The 22,654-nt window shown below is 52.5% G+C and overlaps 10 protein-coding genes across 10 annotated transcripts; 4 read left to right on the forward strand and 6 right to left on the reverse strand.

Annotated features, from left to right (window-relative positions):
• Nucleotides 1-824: 824 nt before the first annotated feature.
• Nucleotides 825-1,490, forward strand: N7474_010824 (uncharacterized protein; the record flags this gene model as incomplete). Its single annotated transcript, XM_057202234.1, has 1 exon — nucleotides 825-1,490. The coding sequence occupies one exon, from the start codon at nucleotides 825-827 to the stop codon at nucleotides 1,488-1,490; it is 666 nt and encodes a 221-aa protein (XP_057047518.1).
• Nucleotides 1,491-4,828: 3,338 nt separating this feature from the next.
• Nucleotides 4,829-5,875, reverse strand: N7474_010825 (sterol desaturase family protein; the record flags this gene model as incomplete). Its single annotated transcript, XM_057202235.1, has 1 exon — nucleotides 4,829-5,875. The coding sequence occupies one exon, from the start codon at nucleotides 5,873-5,875 to the stop codon at nucleotides 4,829-4,831; it is 1,047 nt and encodes a 348-aa protein (XP_057047519.1).
• Nucleotides 5,876-7,112: 1,237 nt separating this feature from the next.
• Nucleotides 7,113-8,462, reverse strand: N7474_010826 (uncharacterized protein; the record flags this gene model as incomplete). Its single annotated transcript, XM_057202236.1, has 2 exons — nucleotides 7,113-8,117; nucleotides 8,310-8,462. The coding sequence occupies 2 exons, from the start codon at nucleotides 8,460-8,462 to the stop codon at nucleotides 7,113-7,115; spliced, it is 1,158 nt and encodes a 385-aa protein (XP_057047520.1).
• Nucleotides 8,463-8,757: 295 nt separating this feature from the next.
• On the reverse strand, nucleotides 8,758-9,909 carry N7474_010827 (glucose-6-phosphate isomerase; the record flags this gene model as incomplete). Its single annotated transcript, XM_057202237.1, has 1 exon — nucleotides 8,758-9,909. The coding sequence occupies one exon, from the start codon at nucleotides 9,907-9,909 to the stop codon at nucleotides 8,758-8,760; it is 1,152 nt and encodes a 383-aa protein (XP_057047521.1).
• A 55-nt stretch (nucleotides 9,910-9,964) lies between these two features.
• N7474_010828 (phosphoglucose isomerase) lies at nucleotides 9,965-10,468 on the reverse strand (the record flags this gene model as incomplete). The annotated part of the gene is made up of 1 exon (XM_057202238.1): nucleotides 9,965-10,468. One exon carries the CDS (start codon nucleotides 10,466-10,468, stop codon nucleotides 9,965-9,967), a length of 504 nt encoding a protein of 167 aa, XP_057047522.1.
• Nucleotides 10,469-11,334: 866 nt separating this feature from the next.
• Nucleotides 11,335-13,812, forward strand: N7474_010829 (uncharacterized protein; the record flags this gene model as incomplete). The annotated part of the gene is made up of 4 exons (XM_057202239.1): nucleotides 11,335-11,353; nucleotides 11,402-11,461; nucleotides 11,533-12,140; nucleotides 12,220-13,812. 4 exons carry the CDS (start codon nucleotides 11,335-11,337, stop codon nucleotides 13,810-13,812), a joined length of 2,280 nt encoding a protein of 759 aa, XP_057047523.1.
• Nucleotides 13,813-15,529: 1,717 nt separating this feature from the next.
• On the forward strand, nucleotides 15,530-17,011 carry N7474_010830 (L-fuconate dehydratase; the record flags this gene model as incomplete). Its single annotated transcript, XM_057202240.1, has 3 exons — nucleotides 15,530-15,574; nucleotides 15,630-15,734; nucleotides 15,806-17,011. 3 exons carry the CDS (start codon nucleotides 15,530-15,532, stop codon nucleotides 17,009-17,011), a joined length of 1,356 nt encoding a protein of 451 aa, XP_057047524.1.
• Nucleotides 17,012-17,363: 352 nt separating this feature from the next.
• On the reverse strand, nucleotides 17,364-18,179 carry tim21 (the record flags this gene model as incomplete). The annotated part of the gene is made up of 3 exons (XM_057202241.1): nucleotides 17,364-17,604; nucleotides 17,670-17,854; nucleotides 17,913-18,179. 3 exons carry the CDS (start codon nucleotides 18,177-18,179, stop codon nucleotides 17,364-17,366), a joined length of 693 nt encoding a protein of 230 aa, XP_057047525.1.
• Nucleotides 18,180-18,503: 324 nt separating this feature from the next.
• N7474_010832 (ADP-ribosylation factor GTPase-activating protein) lies at nucleotides 18,504-20,248 on the forward strand (the record flags this gene model as incomplete). The annotated part of the gene is made up of 6 exons (XM_057202242.1): nucleotides 18,504-18,569; nucleotides 18,641-18,776; nucleotides 18,830-19,013; nucleotides 19,076-19,791; nucleotides 19,847-20,164; nucleotides 20,220-20,248. 6 exons carry the CDS (start codon nucleotides 18,504-18,506, stop codon nucleotides 20,246-20,248), a joined length of 1,449 nt encoding a protein of 482 aa, XP_057047526.1.
• A 687-nt stretch (nucleotides 20,249-20,935) lies between these two features.
• On the reverse strand, nucleotides 20,936-22,533 carry N7474_010833 (folic acid synthesis protein; the record flags this gene model as incomplete). The annotated part of the gene is made up of 3 exons (XM_057202243.1): nucleotides 20,936-21,917; nucleotides 21,975-22,183; nucleotides 22,234-22,533. Coding segments are annotated over 3 exons (1,491 nt in total), but the record flags the coding sequence as incomplete, so codon positions are not given.
• Nucleotides 22,534-22,654: the final 121 nt, after the last annotated feature.

Consider the following 22,654-nt stretch of genomic DNA (forward strand, 5'->3'; position numbering starts at 1 on the left):
TGGGTAAACTCCATCCTAGATGTCCATTTCGCTTACATTCGTGATAAGGTCCGATATTCCTTTTGAGTCTTCAAGTCATTGTTTCCATGGCACTTTTACAGATGCAATGGTAGATCAGGTACCAGGGTTATCACAATTTAGTTGCCCTAAGTCCGTTTTCCTGCCTCTATTTATATCTAGAGCTCTAATTTCTACTTGGTTTCTAGTTATGACTGTGATTTCGGCTGGTCGAGGATGGACTTCCGTCTCAAAGAGTGCAGGCACGGCTTGAACCCAGCCTACATCTGGATTTTAAATGCCGTCGTCAATTTCAACACATATCTAGGAATAATGAGCAAATATTTTGCAGACGCTTGTCAGACCGCCTCCGACTCTGTGGATCAAATGGTTCGCTTTTTTACAACCACTACCACCCCTGATGTGAGAATGCACCAAACCAGCCTCTTGGATTTCTGGAAGACTAAAAGATTTGTTCGACAAAGAGCCAGAAAGGATCAAGCATGGAAGCTGCATTCATCATCTTATCGGCTGTGTGCGGCGCCTTGGCTGCACTTTTTGGCCTTCTGCCAGAGACAATTGCTGCGACAGCGGCCGCTATACCAGGAGTAATTGGTGGGGGCTTGGGACTTGGTACAGGAATTTTTGTTGGCACTTCAAGTACAGAAGATATAAGGTTAGGCTTATCCTTATAACTATATGCAGGTAAAACGCTTACAAGGTATAGTGCTCTGACGGCATTTAACGATTCGGCCACGATTAGTGATCGCATCGGCCAATATCAAGACCATTTTCAGGATGCACTTTTAAACTTTTCTAAGAGCTATATGGAGAAACCTGTGAACTGCAGCTCCATTGGGAACCCGGCTTCAGGGTGGTATAACTATTACCCTTGGCAGCCGTCGAGTGTGCCAGAGCTTCTTAAAGGCGGTCGTTTCGCTGCAGTTCCTTCGGATAATGATGTTGCTCAATTTAGCGATTCAGCTGTGGCAGCTCTACAGAGTGGAGCACTGTCATGGCTGTGGATTCAAGAACAGGTATTTATCGTTAGAGTATCTGAGGAGATTTATGGTACCAATCCCTGCACGATGAATGTTTCGGGCTCACAAGATCTATTTGCCCGAGAATGCGACGGCTCAACGGCATTTTTCTTCATCAAAAATACTGGAACCAATACTGAGTGGGATGCGTATGACCCTGTGCCTGGCTACAACCAGCTACAGAATTTTAGCCTAAATGCTCTCGATGTGGCAACGGCGGCATACAATAGCCAAGTTGAGTGCAATTGCTGGGAACCTATTCGAACTATTACCCAGACTCTTCAATTTCTTCAATCATCTTGGAAGCCCGCAAGCAACTACCAGGTGAATCTCCCGGTCTGCGATCTAGACTATCTGAAGAGTTCAGGTGCATGGCCTGCAGCTCCTGGTCCCAATCCATATACGACTTATGATGAACTTCCCGGTCCCCTTGTGAGTCACTATATCCGTTGAATCTTATCTAGCAGTTGGAATAACGTTTCCAGGAAAACGTGAGATGGGTTATCAACAATGCTTGTTGGAAAATGGAAGTCAACGGTTCTTCATTTCCCTATTCTAAGCTCCCTTCTCCCCCTCTTCCCCCCGACCCGGCCCCGCCCATGGTTGACTGAATGCTATGGTGGGGTCCTTTGCAGCTATGCCACCCGATTCAGAGGTTGAGGAGGGTTCTTTCATCATCAAAGTCATGAAATTTACGTTAAGACAGCTGCGAGAAGATGAGTAACATGTCACTTTGTTTTTCTTATGTCGGCATGTAATGTTGGGGGATCCATGGATAACAGTTTGTACAGCACTAAACTGCTTTTGATTTTGACATTGTTGGTATTGTGAGTTGATTTCGCTTACTATGCAATCTGTACTATTAAAGAGATAGCCAGATTATCCTCAGAATGTTAGACATCTTCTATTTTGACCACACCCCCACATTGCCATTCGCGTAATGAGTGGCCGATCAATTCTCCACTAGGATTCGACATCTTACCCCACGCGGAAGTGGGACGAAGTCCATCCCATTAGCGTAGGATAGCGGTAGGGCTGCCTAACTATGGAGGCTGAGCCCTGCAGTCGGATTGCAGTCCGCCCTGTTCTGGAAACCAAGGGCGAGCGGAAACGGTCGGGATCTCCGTACCAAAAAAAAGTCGGTGCGTTCGGCCCCCGGGATTCTGCCGGAGTCGCCTGGGGTGGCAGGCGGTCGACGGAAGTCATAAGCAAAGTAAATATTATGATGATTATTATGATATACATCCCAAATATTACCTACGGTGGTAGAATTAAGGTATCTGAGCCCCTAAATTAGGAATAGCTCCCTAATATTTCATAATAGACTGCTTATAATGGTGTCAAGAATGCACTCTCACCGCCTCTTTCCGGTTTTGTATTAGTTTATTGATAGCAATTCGGTCAGCACGGAAGCTCTAGAAGGAGTAATCAGTCTCGTTCAAAACAATATGACATAAGAATCCTTCTCTGGAATGTCCGATGGATGGCAGACGAGTCTGCGTATAAAGAGGGAGAATGGAAAGAGCTGTGGGCGATTTATTAAGTGGTTTTCGCGACTCCTAGGAAACATCATAGTATCATACTGTAGTACAAACGAGTTGTAACTATGACTCCTGGGCAATGATACGGCAATGGTTTTCCCCGCGCCCCGCACAGCTCTCGTCGGTTTCCTAACAGAATCTGTGGGTTTCAGTGCGCCTTTACTTGCCGCTCTCTTTTCTAATTATGTGACGGCGTCTATGGTAAGCTTACCCTACAAAACACGCCACAAACCAACGTCTCAAGAAAACAAGCCAGGAGCTCTAAATAGTCAAATTCCAACTGGGACAAGAGAGAGACCTTCTCGAACGTCGACACACGAACCTGGAGGCGCTATTGATCTACTCTAGCCAGGCTTTTGATAAGGTGCGAGATGGGATCCCGGGGGTTCTGAGGGACTGGGACAGCTGCTGCGCCTACGAGACAGGCTTCCCAACAGAAGCTACCAGCACGGCGGCTTTTTCGTCAACACGCACAGGGGCACTTTCTATACTGCAGTATCAACGGCCCGATTTGACACCGTCGGAGGCAGAGGAACCGGCTCCAACTGCATCTGTCGAAGTATCTTTTACGGATCTCGCCAACCCAAAACCAAAGGAGGGACACCTTAAGGGTTCAAAGAACAAGCCTCGTAGAAAGACGCAGGTCAGTGACGCTGCCTCCGTTGCAGTGGACTTAGGTGATGTATGCCCTACTGCTTGTTCACCACCCCTTTTGCTCCAAGACGAAACATCGCATGGCCGTGAGTGATAAGGTCTAAGTTCAGCTCCCACGGTTATGAGGTCTTTGTAAATTTGGCCATCAGGCGCGGGGTCTCTTCCCTGTAGGAGGGGTCATCGGCGCTGTAACAAACGGTCGGGTACGAGCAAAGGCCAGTTACGAAACACTTCGTGCGGGAGAAAAAAAAATAGCTCTTTGCAGAGGCTCGGATCGCGGCCATGCTGATAGGGAGTAGATCTTCCATATGTTGGCCATGGACAGCGCCGTGGTTAGATCCGATGGGTTACTCCTAGGGGGTTTATCTTCCCATCAACAAAGAATCTAGGGTATTAGCGATGTCTGTAGGCGTTAACGGAAGACTGTGCAAAGAATTTTGCTTACAAATTAAACGCCCCGGAGTTTCACGTCTTGGTACACCGGAGTCTCCCACTGCCCGCAGAAGATGAATGGTTTGGACGACGAAGAGCCCGTCTTCAGAGTGAATCCAGGTTACTGAACTTGTTATCAGCCTGCTCTTTACAAGAGCGATGAGCCGGTGGTAAGTTGAATATGCCCTCTTCACTGGACTCTTATATGAACTGTCCACAAGCTTCATTATTGATCATGGCCATGTCGACCTTGTCAACGTGTGGAGACCACTACGCTGAACGTAAAATCTGCGATATCAGAACGACCCTAACGGCTTCCAGGGAATTCCTTAACCTTAGTCTTTATGATTGTGCAATGAGTGAGGTGAGCGCCAAGTTTGTAAGAAATCCGTAAGAAATCTCGAGCCTAGTAGGTAGTGGGAAATAGTTGAAAATCTGTGGAGAGAGAAATGTTGGGAAACTAAATATAAAGACGCTAGGCTTCAAGGCTTACTGTTTCATGCATTCCGCCCGTCGCAGTGCAAAGCCCTAGCAGTTCCTCCGTATCACATTCAATCATTACTGCGATATCTATTACTCTATTCTTTGTGCATCCAGTGGCATCTCAACTTTTGTGGGATTTCAACGCCTAAACCAGTGTAAACAGCTATCGTACCGCAGGATGTTTAGATATCGACAGGTCTATTAAACAGGACCCACCGCGCATTTCGTCACTGTAAGAGACGGCCATAGGTCCAACAAGAGTCACATTGACGATGACAGTTTTTTGTTGATAGGAGAAATACGAGCGATGCAAGTTGCACAGAAACGATACTAGCGGGCTGCACTTTATTGGGGAGGAGGCTCACTCAGGGCGCTCAGCGCCGTGCTCAGTTCTACTCAGGGCGCGAGGGGTGAGCACTAAAACGGAAGGAACAAGCCAAGAATGGCTGACTTTATCCGATCTATTAAGCACCTATATACACAGGATAACGTCTGGCAGTGGGGCCTTTCCTATCCGGACTGTGGCCGATTTCGTGAGGGCGCTCAGCCTCCTGCTCACTGAGTAGATCTCAAAACGGGCTCAGGCTCAGTGATCATACTCGGGTCAGGCACCCTCCGCATAACCACCTACCGGGTAGAAATCATGAGATGTCGTGAATTGGAGAATAAGTCTCAAACATATTAGAGTAATGGGATCTGGACAGTGTTGACGTAATCGACATTCTCCTCGTAGCTCTCAAGACGGGGGTGACATGTGCCAAAAAGCCGATCCCAGATCCGAGTCTGCTTGCCGTAGTTGTAACTGCTTCTCCAGCCCTTGCGGTGGTGGAGGTCATGATCCTCAATAGTCAAGTCCACATCGCACAGTCGGAAGAGCGGGGTCAAGGGATTCATCGTGGCCGCAGAAACCCTTAAGCCACTATGCCCAAAAATCTCCGTGAACATGACATATTCGGCGCAGACCCACCATTCGTAAAAGCCCATCGGAAAGCCCAGAAGCTTCATAGAGCCGTATGTCATCAAGGGAATTCCCAACATATCCCCCATCTCTTGGATACCGTCGGCAAAGAGGGTCAAAAGCGGGTTCGGATGCTTTGTGAGGTGATGGGTGCGGTGGAGCTTCCAGAGGGAAGCGTTATCATGCATCAGGCGATGATACCAGTAGAACCAGAAATCGAGCACAATTGGATAGATGCTGACTTCGGGTAGAAGCCACATCCAATTAATCGTCGACGGCCCTTGGTCCGCTCGATATGCAATTATCATAAGCATGGTCGGACGGAGGAAGACCGTTAAAAGGATAGATTGAAGAGTCTTGAACACTGCGGAGTCGGGAACTCCATCGCGCTCATGTTTATCCCCGTCAAAGTACCCATATTTGTGGCCTAAACCCTTGAGAAGATGAATCTCTCGAATGGAGACCACAACCATTGAAATATGGTAAAAGAGAAGTGCCGCCCAGGTTGGAAGGTTGTAACCCAGATATGTATTAAGAGCTTGGTGGAGGGCGAGCGGGATGAGGGCGTGGATAATCACCCAGCGCTCGAAACGCCATTCAGGCACGTAAGGAACTTTGTCGGTTTTCGCATGCACTGGGACCTTTTTGTCCAGATCGACGTGGTGGATGTTGAGGAAGTCGAGGAACAGATGTGAAAAATTCCATTGCGAACGATCCTGGCGCCAGGTCGACTTCATAGAGTCCTTCGGATTCCGCATAGGAGCGACCATTGTTGACATTTCAAGATCCGTGGGCCAGGCGTACCCCAAATAGGGGGACGTGGCAGATATTAGTACTGCCTGAAGGCTCCGAGCGAGGGCATGTGAATACGATTAACTCAACAGGTCCATGTGGGGTATCTCAACCAATTCCCCGTCGCCCAGCCAGTGATCTTCCCCGCGGTACGCAGCTTGATTATATTATCAGAAAATAGTTCTAACTCTCATGTGATGCCGACGAGCTCCAATCCCTCCGTATATTGGCACTAGGGCCCAGTTCCAAAAGAATATGGAAATCAAGCAGTCGTTGAACTAATTGCCAGCCACATCGACTGCTCGTTGAACAGCCAACAGCAGCTGCCATACCACAATGGTTTAATTTACTACGCGTTTTACCGTCCCGACAAGTTGCATAGGGACGAAACTAGCGGGGTGCACTTTATTAGGGGTAGGCTTACTTAGGGCGCTCATTCCAATGCTTAGGGTGGGCTCAGTAAGCGAATCAGGGCGATCAGTAAGTAGATCAAGGCGCTCAAATGTATAGTCAGTAAGTGCTCAGTTCTACGCAGGGAGCGAGGGGTGAGCACTAAAACGGAAAGAGCAAGTCACGGGGCGGCAGATTGCCCTGTGTATATTGCATCAGTGTGGCAAACTAAACAGGCTTCTCTAGTTATGGGTGCAGGGGCAAAACTTTGTCAGTAGTATTCGATTGTATTCTAAAATATTACTCGAAACTGATGACGCAATTGGATCTGCTGGCATTTGCGACACTTGGTTTTGTCCCCAGATGCTCTACGGCCGTTCAAATTACGACTTGCACTGCGAGCTTAATGACGTCGACTTTGTGACTGATAAATGTTGTTGATCGAATAATGGAGGAAGATGAGATGAGGACTGTTGAGCCTAGAGGAATCAAACAGTCCTGCGACCATGATGTTAGTAGGGCACGGCCGCAGACGTTGAAATCGAGCGGCAATACAAAATCATGGTTTTCCCAATGTATCTAGTATTTTCCGTGGTGATCTTATTCTGGGACTCTGGGATGGGAGAATTCCATCGGCAGAGGAAGCATTGCACTTGCATGTACATAGGCCACGTTATGTGAATTGCTGGCATATTTGGTATCAATCCTAGATATTCGTCCGGTCATGTATATTCTACCAGCATATATCACAGCATCACACTGTACACAGATTGAACAGCCCAAGACCAAGTAACATCTATCAATATACTCTCTCCATCATCACCATCAATCCTTTTTCCCACTTCCAAATCCAGCATACCCAAAATGTCCTCCCGCATTAGCAGGCGCCCCGACTCCATTACTAGGAGGAGCCGGAGAATACCCGCCATACCCATTAATGCGACCTCCGTTTCCAAAGGCAACACCCGTACCCTTTCCCCTAACCGTCGGCAGACCACCCAGCATGCCATCGCCGCGCCATGAAGACGGAACAGAGCCACGCCGCCAGCGCCGGCCATTGCGCTCCCAGTGTAGCGCAGCCAATGCGCCCACCGACGCAGCCATGACGAAGAAGAACAGCCGTGAGAAGAAGTGGGTCTCTGATTTTGCATCGTTCTCGGAGAGGAACGACTTGCCCGGTGTGCGGGCGGGCCAGCCGATCGACGCGCCGCCTTGCACCCAATCAACGTGGAAGGAGAAGGTGAGTGGCTCGCCGCGAATGACTTTTGTGCCGTGTCCTGGTGTCCAGGGATGGCGCGCAGCGCGGACAAGAGCGATGGCCTGCTCGTCTTCATCCTGCGAGGACTTGGCGTCGAACTCGGGGACCGAGTATGCCGTCCCGGCCATCACATACCCGGGCTCCGTGGTCTTCTTCTTTCCCTTGTGCTTTTGCGCCGCCGGATCGGCCGCAAGATCATGCAGCAGCACGTTCATATCAGTCCAGATATGCAAATGGCTCAGTTGCAGCGTCCCCTGCACAGCCATTGTGACTGGCGTAAACGACGGGCCGTTCTCATTCAGCGCCGCGAGAGAGCTGTTCTCGTCGTTGGGATCGTCGTTGCTGCTTTTCGGGCTGCTGTGGAAGGACGAGAGCGGCGCGGTGGGCACGCGGCAGGACATGGGTGCGTCGGAATGCACGTAGAATTCGAGGATGTGGTAGAAATCATCGGAGACGGTAGGGACGGTGCAGCTTATTGTCTCGGAGGTGCCGAAGTGCAGGGACAAGGGTGAGGCAGTTTCGTTGCATATGGCAAAGGGGACGTATTTGAGGTTGCCGAGGTCGTCTGTTATCTGATTTAGATATTAGCATTGAACTGGATTGATTTGTAGTTATTGATTTGTCTTTTGTTGTCCTGAACTGGATGCAAAGGGAAGGAGGGAGGGTTGCCGCGTACATGTTCCCCGAAGTCACTGTAGCACACATTAGCAATGGAGACTCCTATAATCGAAAGAAACTCACAGTGTCCGATCCAAGCATGACACCGGAATTCCCTCGCCGGGGAGATATCCTTCTCCGCCGGTCTCCTGGGAGCTGCTCGCCGCGGAAGCCACCTGGCCCAGTGCGCCCAGGACGGTGAAAAGGAGTGTCACGGCCGAGTAGCGACGCGTTGCGCTTTCGCGAGATTGATTCGACATGACCGACAATAGACCGCCCCGACTTGGGTGGTGGGTGTGGTGGCGGCGGAGACAGGGAGTGAAGAGACACGGTGGATTAATTGTTGGGTTTGCGGAGAAGCCGAGATTGACATGCGCATAGCGTGCCGACTCGGAACTCTACTACCACAAGTATACCACACGAGCAGTTGCCTACTTGACTACGTCGGTAAACAATTACTAGAATTACTGAGAGAATATAATCCAAAGAACAGCGCATTTTTTTGGTTATATATAGAAAATCATCGCTCGTCATATCCCAACGATCTCTCCAGGCTTACGCCAGTTTGGCCTTCTGCTTGAACGCGAGGAGCAGGCCGCTAGTCGAGGCATCGTGGTCGGCACCCGCGCCGTCAGTCTCCAGCTCCTTCTGGATTTTCTTCGCGAGGACCTTGCCCAGCTCAACACCCCACTGGTCGAAGGAGTTGATGTTCCAGACCGCACCCTCGACGAAGGTGACGTGCTCGTAGTAGGCGATCAGAGCACCCAGGGTGGACGGGGTAATCTTCTGAGCCAGAATGGAGGTGGTGGGCCGGTTGCCCAGGAAGGTCTTGTGCGGAACGAGGTTCTCGGGGGCGTTCTCGGCCTTGACCTCCTCGGGGGTCTTACCGACCATCAGGGCCTCGGACTGGGCCAGGAAATTGGAGGCCAGCATGCGCTGGTGCTTGCCGCCCTCGACGGGGTTGTGCGACTCAGCGGCCATGATGAAGTCCGCGGGGATGAGCTTGGTGCCCTGGTGCAGCAGCTGGAAGAAGCTGTGCTGGGCGTTGGTAGCCGGCTCGCCGAACAGGATCGGGCCCGTCGTGTACTTGACGTACTCGCCCGAGCGTGTGATTGCCTTGCCGTTGCTCTCCATCGAGAGCTGTTGCAGGTACGCAGGGAAGCGGTGCAGGTACTGGTCGAACGGAGCGACCAGGTGAGTCTGCGCGCCGAAGAAGTCGCTGTACCACACGCTCAGCAGACCGGCAATGGCGGGAATGTTCTGCTCGAGTGGAGCCTCACGGAAGTGCTTGTCCATGGCGTTGGCACCGGCCAGGAACTGGTGGAAGTTGTCGTAGCCGATGTACAGCGCAATGGACAGGCCAATGGCACTCCACACGGAGTAGCGGCCACCGACCCATGACTCGAAGCCGAACATGTTCTTCTTGTCAATGCCGAACTTTGTGACTTCGCCCTCGTTGGTCGAAAGAGCAACGAAGTGCTTGGCAATGGCCGACTCGTCCTTGGCCGTCTCCAGGAACCATGACTTGGCCGTGTTGGCATTGGTGCAGGTTTCGGCAGTGGTGAAGGTCTTGGAGGCGATCAGGAATAGGGTGGTCTCCGGGTCGGAGTTCTTGAGCGCTTCGGCGATGTGGGTGCCATCGATGTTGGACACAAAGTGCAGGGTCATATCGGGGTGACCATAGGCCTTAAGGGCCTCAGTGACCATGACAGGGCCGCTAATTCAATATCAGCATGAGCCCGAAGATCAAACTACAAAACACTTACAGGTCGGAGCCACCAATACCGATGTTGATGATGGTGTTGATCTTCTTGCCGCTGTAGCCCTTCCACTCACCACTGCGCACCTGCTCGGAGAACTCCTTCATATGCTCGAGCACCGAGTTGACTTCCTCGACGACGCTGTGGCCATCGACCTGCATGGGCTCGTTGGCGGTGTTGCGGAGCGCGACGTGGTAGACGGCACGGTCCTCGGTGAAGTTGATGTGCTCACCCGAGAACATGTCATCTCGCAGCTGTTCGACATTGGCCTCCTTGGCCAGCTTGACCAGCAGAGACAGGGTCTCCTCGGTCAGGAAGTTCTTCGAGAAGTCAAAGAGAATCTCGGAGTTGTCTACCGTGTTGGCAAAGCGGCGGCTGAACTTCTCGAAGCGCTGGGGGTCCTTCTGGAAGTACTCCTTCAGGACAATGTTGCGGCCAAGGGCATTGTGGTGCTCCTGGAGCTCCTTCCAAGCATTGAGCTCGGTGGCTTGTGAGAAACCTGGCATGATGGTAATGTTTGGTAGTCTAGATTGAGCTGGGACGTCAGTGCGGGGCAGAGTGGGATGACGACGGAGGTGATGGTGATGATGGTAGGAGAGAGAGAGAGATGGAGGGAGAATGGGGGAGTATGGGAGAGAAGGACTAGAATAAGAATGAAAAAACAGGGACTATACCTAGACGGATGATGGTCAGATGAGGTGAAGAAGCAGGAAAAAAGATGGCGTCAACACCGGTGTGTTGGGGTCCGGGTGGTGGGGCACATTGGCAGTGGGCTGTCACTATGCTACATGCAGTACACCGGACCGTTCTAGAAAAATCCTATTTTGAATTCTGGCTAAATAACTACCAACTAGTGGAGTAGTCAGTCATTAATAATTCTCTCAGGTACACAAGTATCGGTCTTGACAAGGACTTGACTGGCGATTCTGACGGAGAGGGAGAGAGTGAGTTGTACGATTCACGGAAGACGGCGGAAGCACAGGAATGGCCTCATTCTGTGCCACCTCTCATTAATGGTTCCCGCAGAACATGCTTGCTTGATATTCTCTGCTCTACATGCCAAAGGATAAAAGGTCTAGACTCTTAACTATAATAACTCGGGACAGTGGCATGGTCTTGCTCATATATAGAGCTGCAATGGTACATGTGCACAAGATACATGCCCGGAAAATTATGAGAAGGTTTCCAGCGCACTAGAAGCACTCCTCCAAAAGATATCACCCATCAGAGTCCATAACCATCAAGCCCGAGTGCAATAAGGACAATAATGCACATTTTATAGTGTAGCATGCCAAGCCCGCACGGACCCACCAAACATCTTTTGCCGTTCCTTGCGATCGCGACTTTCCTTCTTCTCTCCAGTAACTCGACCATGTACAATCCCTACCAAAGTGAGTGTCTCCTATCTATCTCTCTGACCGAAACTAATCTCTCCTCAGATCCAGGCGTCTATGGCCGGCCAGACTATGGCGCGTATCCTGGCGCGCCGCCGGGGATGGGTAAGTGACCCCCAACCCAACCCAACCGCATCCTCATTGTCAAATCAACTGACGCAGCGCGTGACCACCAGCACCTCCTCCAGGGATGTCCGCTCCAGGAACCAGTCCAGCACCGGGCATGCAACAGACCAACAGCCAGCAGCCCGGACGCCCGGGTGGATTTCCAGCCAGCTTTCAGCCGCCGCCGAACATGCCGAATATCAACTTTTCTGCGCCGGTGATTCGCCTGGGCACGTCGGGCCCTGCTAAGCCCGCCGCTGGCCCCGAGATGGGCCGCGAGCGCGGTGCTGGCCCCGAGGGTCCCAGCCGCCGCGCCGGCTTGGGCGCTGGTGGAGGGGATTCCCAGCGCGGGTATGCGAGGGAGTCCATGATGCCGTTGCAGCCTCCCACAAAGGACGAGATCGTGCGCACCCTCTTTGTTGGTGGGATTACCGAGTGTGCTGGTGGTGACGAGGGTATAGAGCGCATTCTACGGTCTGCGGGAACTCTGCGACGGTGGATTCGGGCTACGGATGCGGATGAGAAGCCCTGTCGGTTTGGGTTTGCCGAGTTTGAGGATCCGGAAAGCCTTGAAGTTGCGGTGGAGGTGCTGAAGGAGGTGGAAGTGCCGGTGAAGCGACAAGTGCCGAGTGCAGATGATGAGAAAGAAGAAAAGGAAGTCGAGAAAAGCACTCTACTGGTATGCATGCTTTTTTTTTTTTTTTTTTTTTTTTTTTTTTTTTTTGATATTCAGAAGAAAGAAACTGACTCTTTGACAGGTGGTTGTGGATGAAAGCACAATGAACTACCTTGAACAATTCGAAGCCAGTCGAGGCGAAGCCGACCCGCAAGAACGCCAGGCACGCTTCGATGCCGCTCGCGATAATTTGAAGGCCGTCCTATCCGACCTGTGCCACCCGTCTGCCCCCACCCAGAAGGAGGATATATCCGCGCTCGATCGTGAAGGCGATACCGAGATGAAGGATGTGGTGAACAAGGACGGCGAAGTGGTGACCATTCCAATCACGGTGGAGGATGAACTGGCCGACGTTCCACCGGAGATGCGGGAGAATGTGGCCAAAGAGATCGCAGCTTTCCGTGAACGCAGCAACCGCCGTGACATTGAGCGGCTCAGACGCGAGGAAGAGATCGAGTCGATGGAGCGCGCGCGCGGTTCCGGTTCGCGCATCAGCCGACTTGCCTCTCCGCCGGCATCCGCTCCCAGTGGCCCTGCTGGGGGTGCCAATGGCATTCCCCTGGGCCCGCGTGGTGCACCAGCGGGTCCCAAGGGGTTTGGCGTGCAGATCCCCAAGGATTATCAAAATGGGGTGTCCTTTGTGAATGGTGGGTCGATCAATGGTCCATCCATCTCCATTGATCGCGATGGCGAAGACTCCGATGCCAGCGACGAGGAACTGGAACGGCGCCGCCAGGAGAAGCGTCAGGCAGAACAGGAAAAGCAGTTCCTCGACCAGGAACGCCGCTGGCTCAACCGCGAGCGCAGTCGGACTGCTGCTCTAGAGCGGGAGAAGAAGAGAGACAAGGAGGACGATGGACGGATGCAAGCGGCGCATGACGAAATGGAAGACCGTATGCGCGAGTGGAACGACGATGTCGAGGCCAGCCGCAAATCTGCCGAATATTACGCGGACCGCGGTGCCTGGCTGCGTAACCGTGCCGCCTTCCGTGCCCGCGAGGCCCAGCTGGACGAAGCCGATCGCGCCGCCGAAGAACGGGACCGCGCGCGCTCGGACCAGAAGCGCGAACAGGCTCGCGGGATGGCCGATGATTTCCTCGCCCGCCAAGCCGAGGTGCTGGAAGCCCGTACGACCCAAGAGGCACCCCGCGAACCGCAGCGCTTCAAGCTGTCCCTCGGTGCCGCCGCGCAAAGGGCCCAGGCCGCGACCAGCCGCCGCACCGTTGCCGAAGTGGAGGGACTCCTGGAGGACGAGGAGGAGCCCGAAGGCACAGTGCGCCGGCCTCTTGTCCCAATCAAGTTCGACACGGCCGCCGAGGCTGCCGGTCTATCGGACGAGGAGCGAGCCCAGGCCGCGCGCCAGCTGGCTGCCGAGATCCCTACGGACAAGGAAGGTCTTTGGAAGTGGGCGGTCAAGTGGGAGTTTGTTGACGAAGCCGTGATCAAGGACCAGCTTAAGCCGTTCGTGGAGAAGAAAATCGTGGAGTATCTGGGTGTGCAGGAGCAGATGCTGGTCGATGTGGTTGAGGAGCATGTGCGCCAGCATGGATCACCTCAGGAACTGGTAGATCAGCTGGCTGAGGCGCTGGACGAGGAGGCCGAGGTGCTGGTGCGCAAGCTGTGGCGGATGCTCATTTTCTTCTCGGAGAGCGAGAAGCGCGGGCTGTCCGCGTAGCCGTGGACTTGTATTATCTGCTAGGGCTGGAGTTCATCAAGAAAAGCAATTTAGCAACTCTCAGGAACCTTGATCTAACCATCCCACTACGTATTGTTACCATAACCCTAAACCTGTAGATACCCCAACGCGTCAATTTAGTCTGGAAACACCGCCCCAAATTTTAGCGCGTATACGACGCGTCCCCTACTTTATATTTTTATTTACTCAACAACCATGCGTCGGTTTGGGACTGAAATAAGTGGAAATCGAAGGCCAAATGCTGAACTATGTGGCCCAACGCGCTCTGCAATTTTGTATGCCCTTGAACTAGGGCAATCGCCTACCAAAATCGCATCTGATTTAGGCGTTTCTCGCAGCACAATCTACAAAACACGCTATCGATTCCAACAGCGCGCAGACGTTAAATCTTGCCCTCGTACTGGTCGCCCTAAAGTCTTTACCCAATCTGATTGCAGATATGTCTTTCATCTCGCTCGTCGGAACCCGTGGTGGAGCTATAGGGTCCTCTCTGCAAACGTACCCGGAAATCCGTGTCGTGAGACTATTCGCAAGATTCTAAGGCAATACGACCTTAAGAAATACAAATCACGCAAGCGGATACCTTTAAACTATGATACTGCTCGAAAACGGAAGCGATTCGCCCGAATTTGGGGGAGATATAGGGTATTACCAAATATTATCTTTTCAGATGAATGCTCAGTTCAACGTTCAACTAATTCTACCGACCGATGGGTCTTTAGATTCTGGTCTGAAGCATACCGACGTGATCTTGTGAATATTAAGCCTCATGTAAAGGATATTTCACAAATGGTTTGGGCCGGAATTTGGATTGGTGGCCGTACGAACTTGATTATTATGGAGCGGGACGCCGACTCGCCTCGCAACGGATATACTACGAAATCATATGTGAATGCACTCGAAGAGGGACTTATTAAGCACTATGAACCCGGTACTATCTTTCAACAAGATAATGCAAAGATTCATAAATCATACGTTGCGCGAGAGTGGTTTGAAATACATGGTATTGACGTAATAGAATGGCCTCCGCACTCTCCTGATTTGAACCCAATTGAGCCCGTTTGGAGACTTTTAAAATTAAAGATCTTTGGACTACATCCTGAATTAGTTAATATGGGTCAATCAGAGGCTGATTGGGAGTTCTTTAAAGATTGTATGTGTGAGGCATGGGATGCTTTAGATCAGGGGACGATTGATAACCTAATTCGGTCAGTGCCTAGGCGAATTGCAGCTGTAAAGCGTGCAAATGGGTATTATACTAGATATTAGGGGTGCAATAGATAGAGAGAGAAATAATTAATTAATTTATGGAGTTTGGAGATAAAATGTCTATTATGTGCTTAGATATATATATTTGAAAGTATCTGGTAAAATAGGTGGATTTTACATAATCACGGACTGTTTCCAGACTTACTGGCATCTAGTGTATCTCTCCGCTGGCTATAATTACCCACAGTCTCTGGTTGGTGGAAAAACTAGACCCGGGAGCATCCACCAATGACGCACTCCCTCGAGTTTCTCCATGGAGGGGCGTGGGGTATATGAGGTGGGCATTTTCTCTCTTTTTCGGGTTGCCGTCGGATTGTTCATTTGTTTGCGTGTCCCTCTGTTGTCTACCCAATCTGCAATTATCCCGCGACGCCAATTGCAGCTACTTATTACTCGATCCAGTGCTTGACTGAAATAAGTCGTCACCATGGTCAAAATCACTGGCTTCACCACGCGCGACGTGAGGTTTCCGGTAAGTTCTTGATTCAAATTCCAACCTGACCGGCGACTGACCCATTCCCGGACAGACCTCGCTCGACAAGACCGGCTCGGATGCCATGAACGCCGCGGGCGACTACTCCGCCGCCTACTGCATCATCAACACGGACTCACCGCACGCCGGACACGGCATGGTATGTACCTACCTACACTAGAACTTGAATAAACATACACATCCACGGACTCTAACCAATTCTAAAACCAGACCTTCACAATTGGCCGCGGCAACGAAATTGTCTGCTCAGCCATCTCACTCCTCACGCCGCTCGTGGTCGGCAAAGAGCTCGACGACCTAACCGCCGACTGGGGCAAGACATGGCGCTACCTCGTCTCCGACAGCCAGCTACGCTGGATCGGGCCAGAGAAGGGTGTGATTCACCTCGCGCTGGGCGCCGTTGTCAACGCGCTCTGGGATCTATGGGCCAAGACGCTAGGCAAGCCCGTGTGGCGCATCGTCGCGGACATGAGCCCCGAAGAGTTCGTGCGCTGCATTGACTTCCGGTACATCACGGATGCAATCACCCCCGACGAAGCGATTGCTTTGCTCAAGGAGGTAGAGGGCGGAAAAGCGGACCGGATTCGCGAGGCGGAGAGCAGTCAGGCTGTCCCGGCTTATACCACCAGCGCTGGGTGGTTGGGGTATAGCGAGGACAAGCTGAAGAGTCTGCTGGATGAGAGCGTCGCGCTGGGATATAAGCATTTCAAGCTGAAGGTGGGCGGAAATCTCCAGGAGGATAAGCGCCGGCTTGCCATTGCGCGCCAGGCGATTGGATATGACAAGGGGAATATCTTGATGGTGGATGCGAACCAGGTCTGGTCCGTCCCGGAGGCGATTAGCTGGATGCAGGAGCTGGCTGAGTTCCAGCCGTGGTTCATTGAAGAGCCCACCTCGCCCGATGACATCCTCGGCCACGCGGCGATCAAGAAGGCGCTTGAGAATACCGCCCACGGCACCGTGGGCGTCGCTACGGGCGAGATGTGCCAGAACCGCGTCATCTTCAAGCAGCTGCTGCAGGCCGGCGCGCTGACGGTGCTGCAGCCGGATGCGTGCCGCGTCGGCGGTGTTAACGAGGTGTTGGCTATCCTGCTGCTGGCGCGCAAGTTCGGTGTGCCCATCGTGCCGCACTCCGGTGGTGTTGGTTTGCCAGAGTACACGCAGCATCTGTCGACGATTGACTATGTTGTTGTTAGTGGGAAGAAGAGTGTGCTCGAGTATGTGGATCATTTGCATGAGCACTTTGTGCACCCGTCCAGCGTCAAGGATGGATACTACGTTACTCCTATGGAGCCTGGGTATAGTGTTGAGATGAAGGCCGAGAGCATGGATGAATTCGCCTTCCCCGGTGAGGAGGGCAAGAGTTGGTGGAGGACGCAGGAGGCAAAGACCATTCTGAATGGGCCCAGAGTATAAGTTTCGATTTGTACTTTATGTTGATATGTATTTCATCATTGTTAATAGTGACCAAAATGATCATCTCCAGGATTGAGTAAATCACAGTTCCTGCCATAGCTCATAAAGTATGATACAAAGGACAAGCCTTGCGCAGTCAAGGTCGGTCTGTGGGACGGACCCTGCCAGTGGTCTTCAGGAGACGCCGCGCAGATTTGTGGATAATACACACAGGAAGTCCGGACACGCGCGCTGCAGAACAGTTTTCGTTCCGTGCCTAACCATATCCCTCGGACGTCCTGACTCGCTTTTAGGGCATGGTCATGGCCATGTGCGGGTGAACTAAGGAGTTGCTCAGACTCAACCCCACCCATCACCGCCATTGCATACCGAACAGCTTCAGCGAACTAGCCACGCTGGGCTTTTCCGACGCTTTCTCCAGAATAATGCGCGAATGCCCCTTGACATCCAGCGCTAGAAGTTGATACTCCCATTCACTCTTGTCCAAGGGCTTCATCATGTGCACAAAGACGACGCCCGAGTTCAGAGGTCCCTCGACATGGAAATTCATTCGCAGGTGTTCGCGGCCAAGTCGGTCCTTCTCAGTCGTCGATCTGTATGCATTCATTTCCATCAGCATTTCAGATATGGTAGCAACAATCCACACCACACCACTTACGCAATCGGCCTGTTCCGCTGCCATCGGCTCCAGGTATTCTCGCCATAAGCCTTGATCTGCCTCCGGTCCCCGAGGAGCTTTGTACACCGCGTGTCGTCCTTGATGCGGTCAACCGCTTTTTCGAATTGCCAAGTCCGGCTATTTGGTGAGAAGACTTCCAGATATAAAAGGGTGAAGACGCCGCCCTATTAGATGCTGTATGAGCATGTGCCTGTCTGAAAAGCTACCTCGTTGGTTGCATACCGTTAATAAAGCCCCAGCCAGCACGATCACAAAGTTGAAGGACTGCTGCGTTGCGCGGGACATTTTCTCTCTCCCCGACAGCTCGCCCCATCGGAGCATTCCATCGTCGGACAGTACGGTGATGTTCTTCTTCCGTGTTGACCGTGTGTTGCTGCTCTGAGTTGTGGCGTACCGACGGAGGATCTCTGTGGTGACAGGGGATTGGCGTAGCACGAGGGAGGCCGCGGGCGAGAGCCGGGGGAGGGCCTTCAGATAGAGGGAATTCATGTCGATGGTCACTAACCCGGATACTTTCCTGCTGCGGCGCCAATCGTCAAAGCATGAAGGTCACGTGGATCGTCTCTGTTCTCGGTGAAAATTACAATACGTGTATTTGCAACAGATGACGGGCCTCTCACCGGCGTGGCAAATGCGTATTCTCTTCTGTAAATTACCGCCGCAGTCCAGACACTCAGTCAGGCTTGACCGACCACGTTCGCCGTTCCCGCATCTTTTTGTCTCTCTTCGCAGCGACCTTGCCCTCCTCTCACCTCCTTATTCTACTTTCACCTCTTCCTCCTCCTGTCCATTGGCTCTACTATAACCCCCAAGATGAGTGCCACCAAGGCGCAGTCTCAAAAGATTTTTGAGAAGCTCAAGCTGAAGCCCGCAAACAAGGTACACACACCCCACCCCTCCTCCCACCCCCGTGAGAGACATCTTGGCTAATCGAGTTCGGTCACTCGCAGATCTGCTTCGACTGCGGCTCCAAGAACCCAACCTGGTCGTCTGTTCCGTTCGGTATCTATCTGTGTCTGGACTGCTCAGCCCACCACCGTAACCTCGGTGTCCACATCTCCTTTGTTCGCTCCACAAACCTCGACCGTACGTTCCTTCCCAGCGGGTGGACATGTCAGAAACTGACTCTATGTATGCAGAGTGGCAATGGGAACAGCTGCGGGTAATGAAAGTCGGTGGGAATGAGTCCGCGACCAAGTACTTCCAATCGCACGGCGGTTCTGCTGCGCTGGCCAGCAAGGATACCAAGGTCAAATACACGTGCAATGCCGCTATCAAGTATAAGGAGGAGCTGAAACGGCGGGCGACGATGGATGCGCAACAGTCAGTGGAGATTCCCCGCCCCAAGAAAGAAAAAAAGTGTTGGTTGTTGACACACAGAACAGATATCCGGAGGAAGTGGTCATCACCGATCTCCCCGTCGACACGTCGTCCGACAGCGCCAACACTCCCGCCGGCGATCCAGACGACGATTTCTTTTCCTCGTGGGACAAGCCGTCGATCAAGCGGCCCAGCAACCCGCCCTCTCGAACCGGAACGCCACCCGTCGTGAGCCGAACTGCCTCGCCCTTCCTGAACGCGGGCACCAACGCCAACGGATCCCGCTCCAAGTCTCCCCTGTCTGCCTCGGAAGAAAAGCCTACGTCGCCCACACCGGCCGCTGTTCGTGCCAGTGCGGCTACGCGGAAGCCGACTGCGGGTGGAGCGAAGAAGGGTAGCGTTTTGGGCGCTAAGAAGGCGCCCAAGCTTGGAGCCAAGAAGGTGGTTACTGCAGATACGATTGATTTCGACGAGGCCGAGCGCAAGGCTAAGGAGGAGGCCGAGCGTATTGCAAAGCTTGGTTATGACCCCGAGGCCGAGCAGGCCGAGCAGGATGCCAAGGTAACGGCCGCTGCGTCTTCGACTACTACTATCACATCGCCTACCCCGATCAGTCCGAGCAGAGCAAGCAAGTCGCACGAGCGGAACTCGAGCGACGTCGAACGGCTGGGCATGGGCATTGGTCGACTTGGCTTCGGCCAAACGTCGCGCCCCGCTGCCGCCCCGGCTCCGAAGAAGCCTGGATTTGGCTCTGTTGGACCTGTCCGTACTGCTGCCGACGGTATGTTTTCCCTATTGCTCCATTGCGTATACACACATACTAATACACGCTACAGAGGAAGAACTCACTCAAACCAAAACCCGCTTTGGAACCCAGAAGGGCATCTCTTCGGACGAGTACTTCGGCCGCGAGCGATACGACCCCAACGCTCAGTCCGAGGCCAAGGAGCGTCTGCGCCAATTCGACGGCGCAACCTCCATCTCCAGCAACAACTACTTCGGCCGGCCCGAGGACGAGCTCCCCACGCTGGACGACGGTTACGGAGACCTGGAGACGGCTGCTAAGGACTTTGTGCGCCGTTTTGGGATCACGGCTGGTGATGATCTGGAGAATCTGTCGCATCTGGTTGGTGAGGGTGCTACCAAATTACAAGGTTCGTCTTTCTTTCCCACGGCCTTTTGGGTTATTTTCTAACCGTAAAATCCCAGGCGCTATTCGCAGCTACCTGAACAGCTAAATATGCTGCGGGCCATTTTCTGCCTCGTCTTGTCACGTTGAGCAACATAGCAAAACACACCATTCGCCTGCTGAAGCGTGCGTGCGTGACGTATATTTGTATCCCGGTCCCGCTCTCTCTGCCCTCTCTACTCTCGCGTTGCTCGTCAGTCCTATCTACCTATCTTCATACAGTGGTTCTCCGATGAAGCGAAAAAGACGACTACTGATGGCGGAGAGAGGGACAAAATTGGTTTTTGAACTTGCAGCCTGGCGTATGTTCGTCGCATTTTCTGCTCCCCTGCCTTCCCGCCCGGTTTTTTGTGCACCATTAAAGAACAAATGTTTTATGTTGATGTTGATGGGGATTGATCTCTTTTTTTCTCTTTCTTTTGTTTGTTTCTTTTTTCGAGGGTTACGAGTTCAATGGATTGTCATTATTGAGAGAAAATTATGTATCGAATTGACGTCTTGATCCTGGTCCTGATCCTGGATATCCTGTGTTCGAAAGTAAACGTAGTTCTGGATCAAGTAGACGTGGTTTGAGCTGTCACTCGAGGGTTTTAGTAAATTAAGAGGAAAATGTCTTTTTTGACTACGACGTGAGTCGGATAAGTGTCGTGCATGTAGACGGTCCCTATATATATCTCTCCCCTAGAATGAGAGTGCACACAACCCAAACTCCTAAAATACACTCTAGAACCCCAATCTACACTCGATAAATCGCATCCGCAACCTTAGCAACCTGCCCCATCTCCAAAACATCATGCACGCGCACAATATCCGCCCCACCGGCCACACTCGCCGTAACCGTCGCCGCCGTCCCCCAGACCCGTTCACGGGGCGTCCGCACGCCGGTGATATGGCCGATAAACCGTTTCCGACTGGGCCCCATCAACCACGGCAGGGAATCTAACCCCTCGGCCGTGCGGAGCGAAGCCAAATCTCGCAGGATCGCCAGGTCTTGCGGCTGGTTCTTCGCGAATCCTAGGCCGGGATCGAGGATTATTCGCCAGCGCCGGATCCCGGCTTCCTCTGCTGCGGTAAGACGGGCGAGGAGTTCGGTTGCTATGTCTGGAATAACGCCGCCGGGGTAGTCGTGGAGTTTTGTCATTGTTTGTGGCGTGCCGCGCATATGCATGAGAATCGCGGTCTTCCCGGTCCGCGCAATGGTAGACAGCATATCCTTGTCAAGGAGACCCGCCGAGACATCGTTGATGATATCTGCTCCTGCGGCACAGGCCGCTTCGGCAACTTGTGCGCGGTAGGTGTCGATGCTGATGGCGATATGTGCCGCTTCGGGGATAGAGGACCGGATATGTGTGATGGCTGGGACGACGCGGGCGATTTCCTCGTCTGCGCCGATGGGAACAGAACCCGGGCGGGTACTTTCGCCGCCTATGTCGATGATTGTGGCGCCGTTGGCGATGAAGGTGCGGACTGTGGCTGTGAGCTCGGCGAGGTTCTTGGTGTCGTGTAGCCCGCCGTCGGAAAAGGAGTCTGGCGTTAGGTTGAGGATGGCCATTATGTGGGTGGGGCGCTTGGGGTCTGTGGAGTGGAGGGATGGGAATTGGGGTGAGATTGGGGTTGTGGATTGTGGGATTGGGGATGGTGGTGGTAGGGCTTGTAGGTAGGAGGCATATGTCTGTGAGTTCTTTTGGGGTGTAGGTGGGCGGTCATTGGGAATTAGTCTGTCAGTTGGTTAGTGGTTGGCATCGGCATGCAAATGAGGCCCGAGGAAATCATACTGGCATAGAGGCCGGAGAACAAAGTCCCTCTCAAGCATCAAGCTGTGTGGGATGTTGAGGCGCTCATGAGTAAACACCTCTTGGTCGTACAGGAGAATATCCAGGTCAATGGACCGGGGTCCTTTGTCGATTAGTTTCTTTCGACCCAGTGCAATTTCAATGGACTGGAGCGTATCCAGCAGGTCCAATGGCGCGAGACCGGTTTCAACCTGAGGGACTCGGTCAGCATGTTCCGTAACATAACAGCGGCTACACCTACCTCGCAGACTCCGTTGATAAAAGTGCCCTGATCAAGGACGTACATGGGAGTCGTCTCGAACAGCGAACTGGTCCGTTTGACTTTGATACCGGCTCGGTCCATCTCCAGACAGGCCTTTTCGATCATCTCCACCCGGTCTCCGACATTGCTTCCCAGCGCAATGAAGGCCCGGTGCAGACCTTGTACAGATTGCATTTTGCTCGGCCCAGTGGAGAAATTTCTCGCAAATATGCTCGCGTTCAAGGACGCTGCGCTCGAGCGGCCATTTCGAGCAGATGGTTCAATGGCCGTGGAGAATGATTCTAGTTGACGTTTAGTTGGAAAAAATAAAAATATAAAAAAAAAACAGAATAAAAAGTGGGACAGATAAACCGTCCGATAAGACATTTACGAACATGGAGGAACACCTACTTGAGCTCAA

This window comes from Penicillium riverlandense, assembly GCF_028828495.1.
Source record: "Penicillium riverlandense strain IBT 135883 chromosome Unknown utg000011l_segment0_segment0, whole genome shotgun sequence".
In the NCBI taxonomy this organism is placed as follows: Eukaryota; Fungi; Ascomycota; class Eurotiomycetes; order Eurotiales; family Aspergillaceae; genus Penicillium; species Penicillium riverlandense.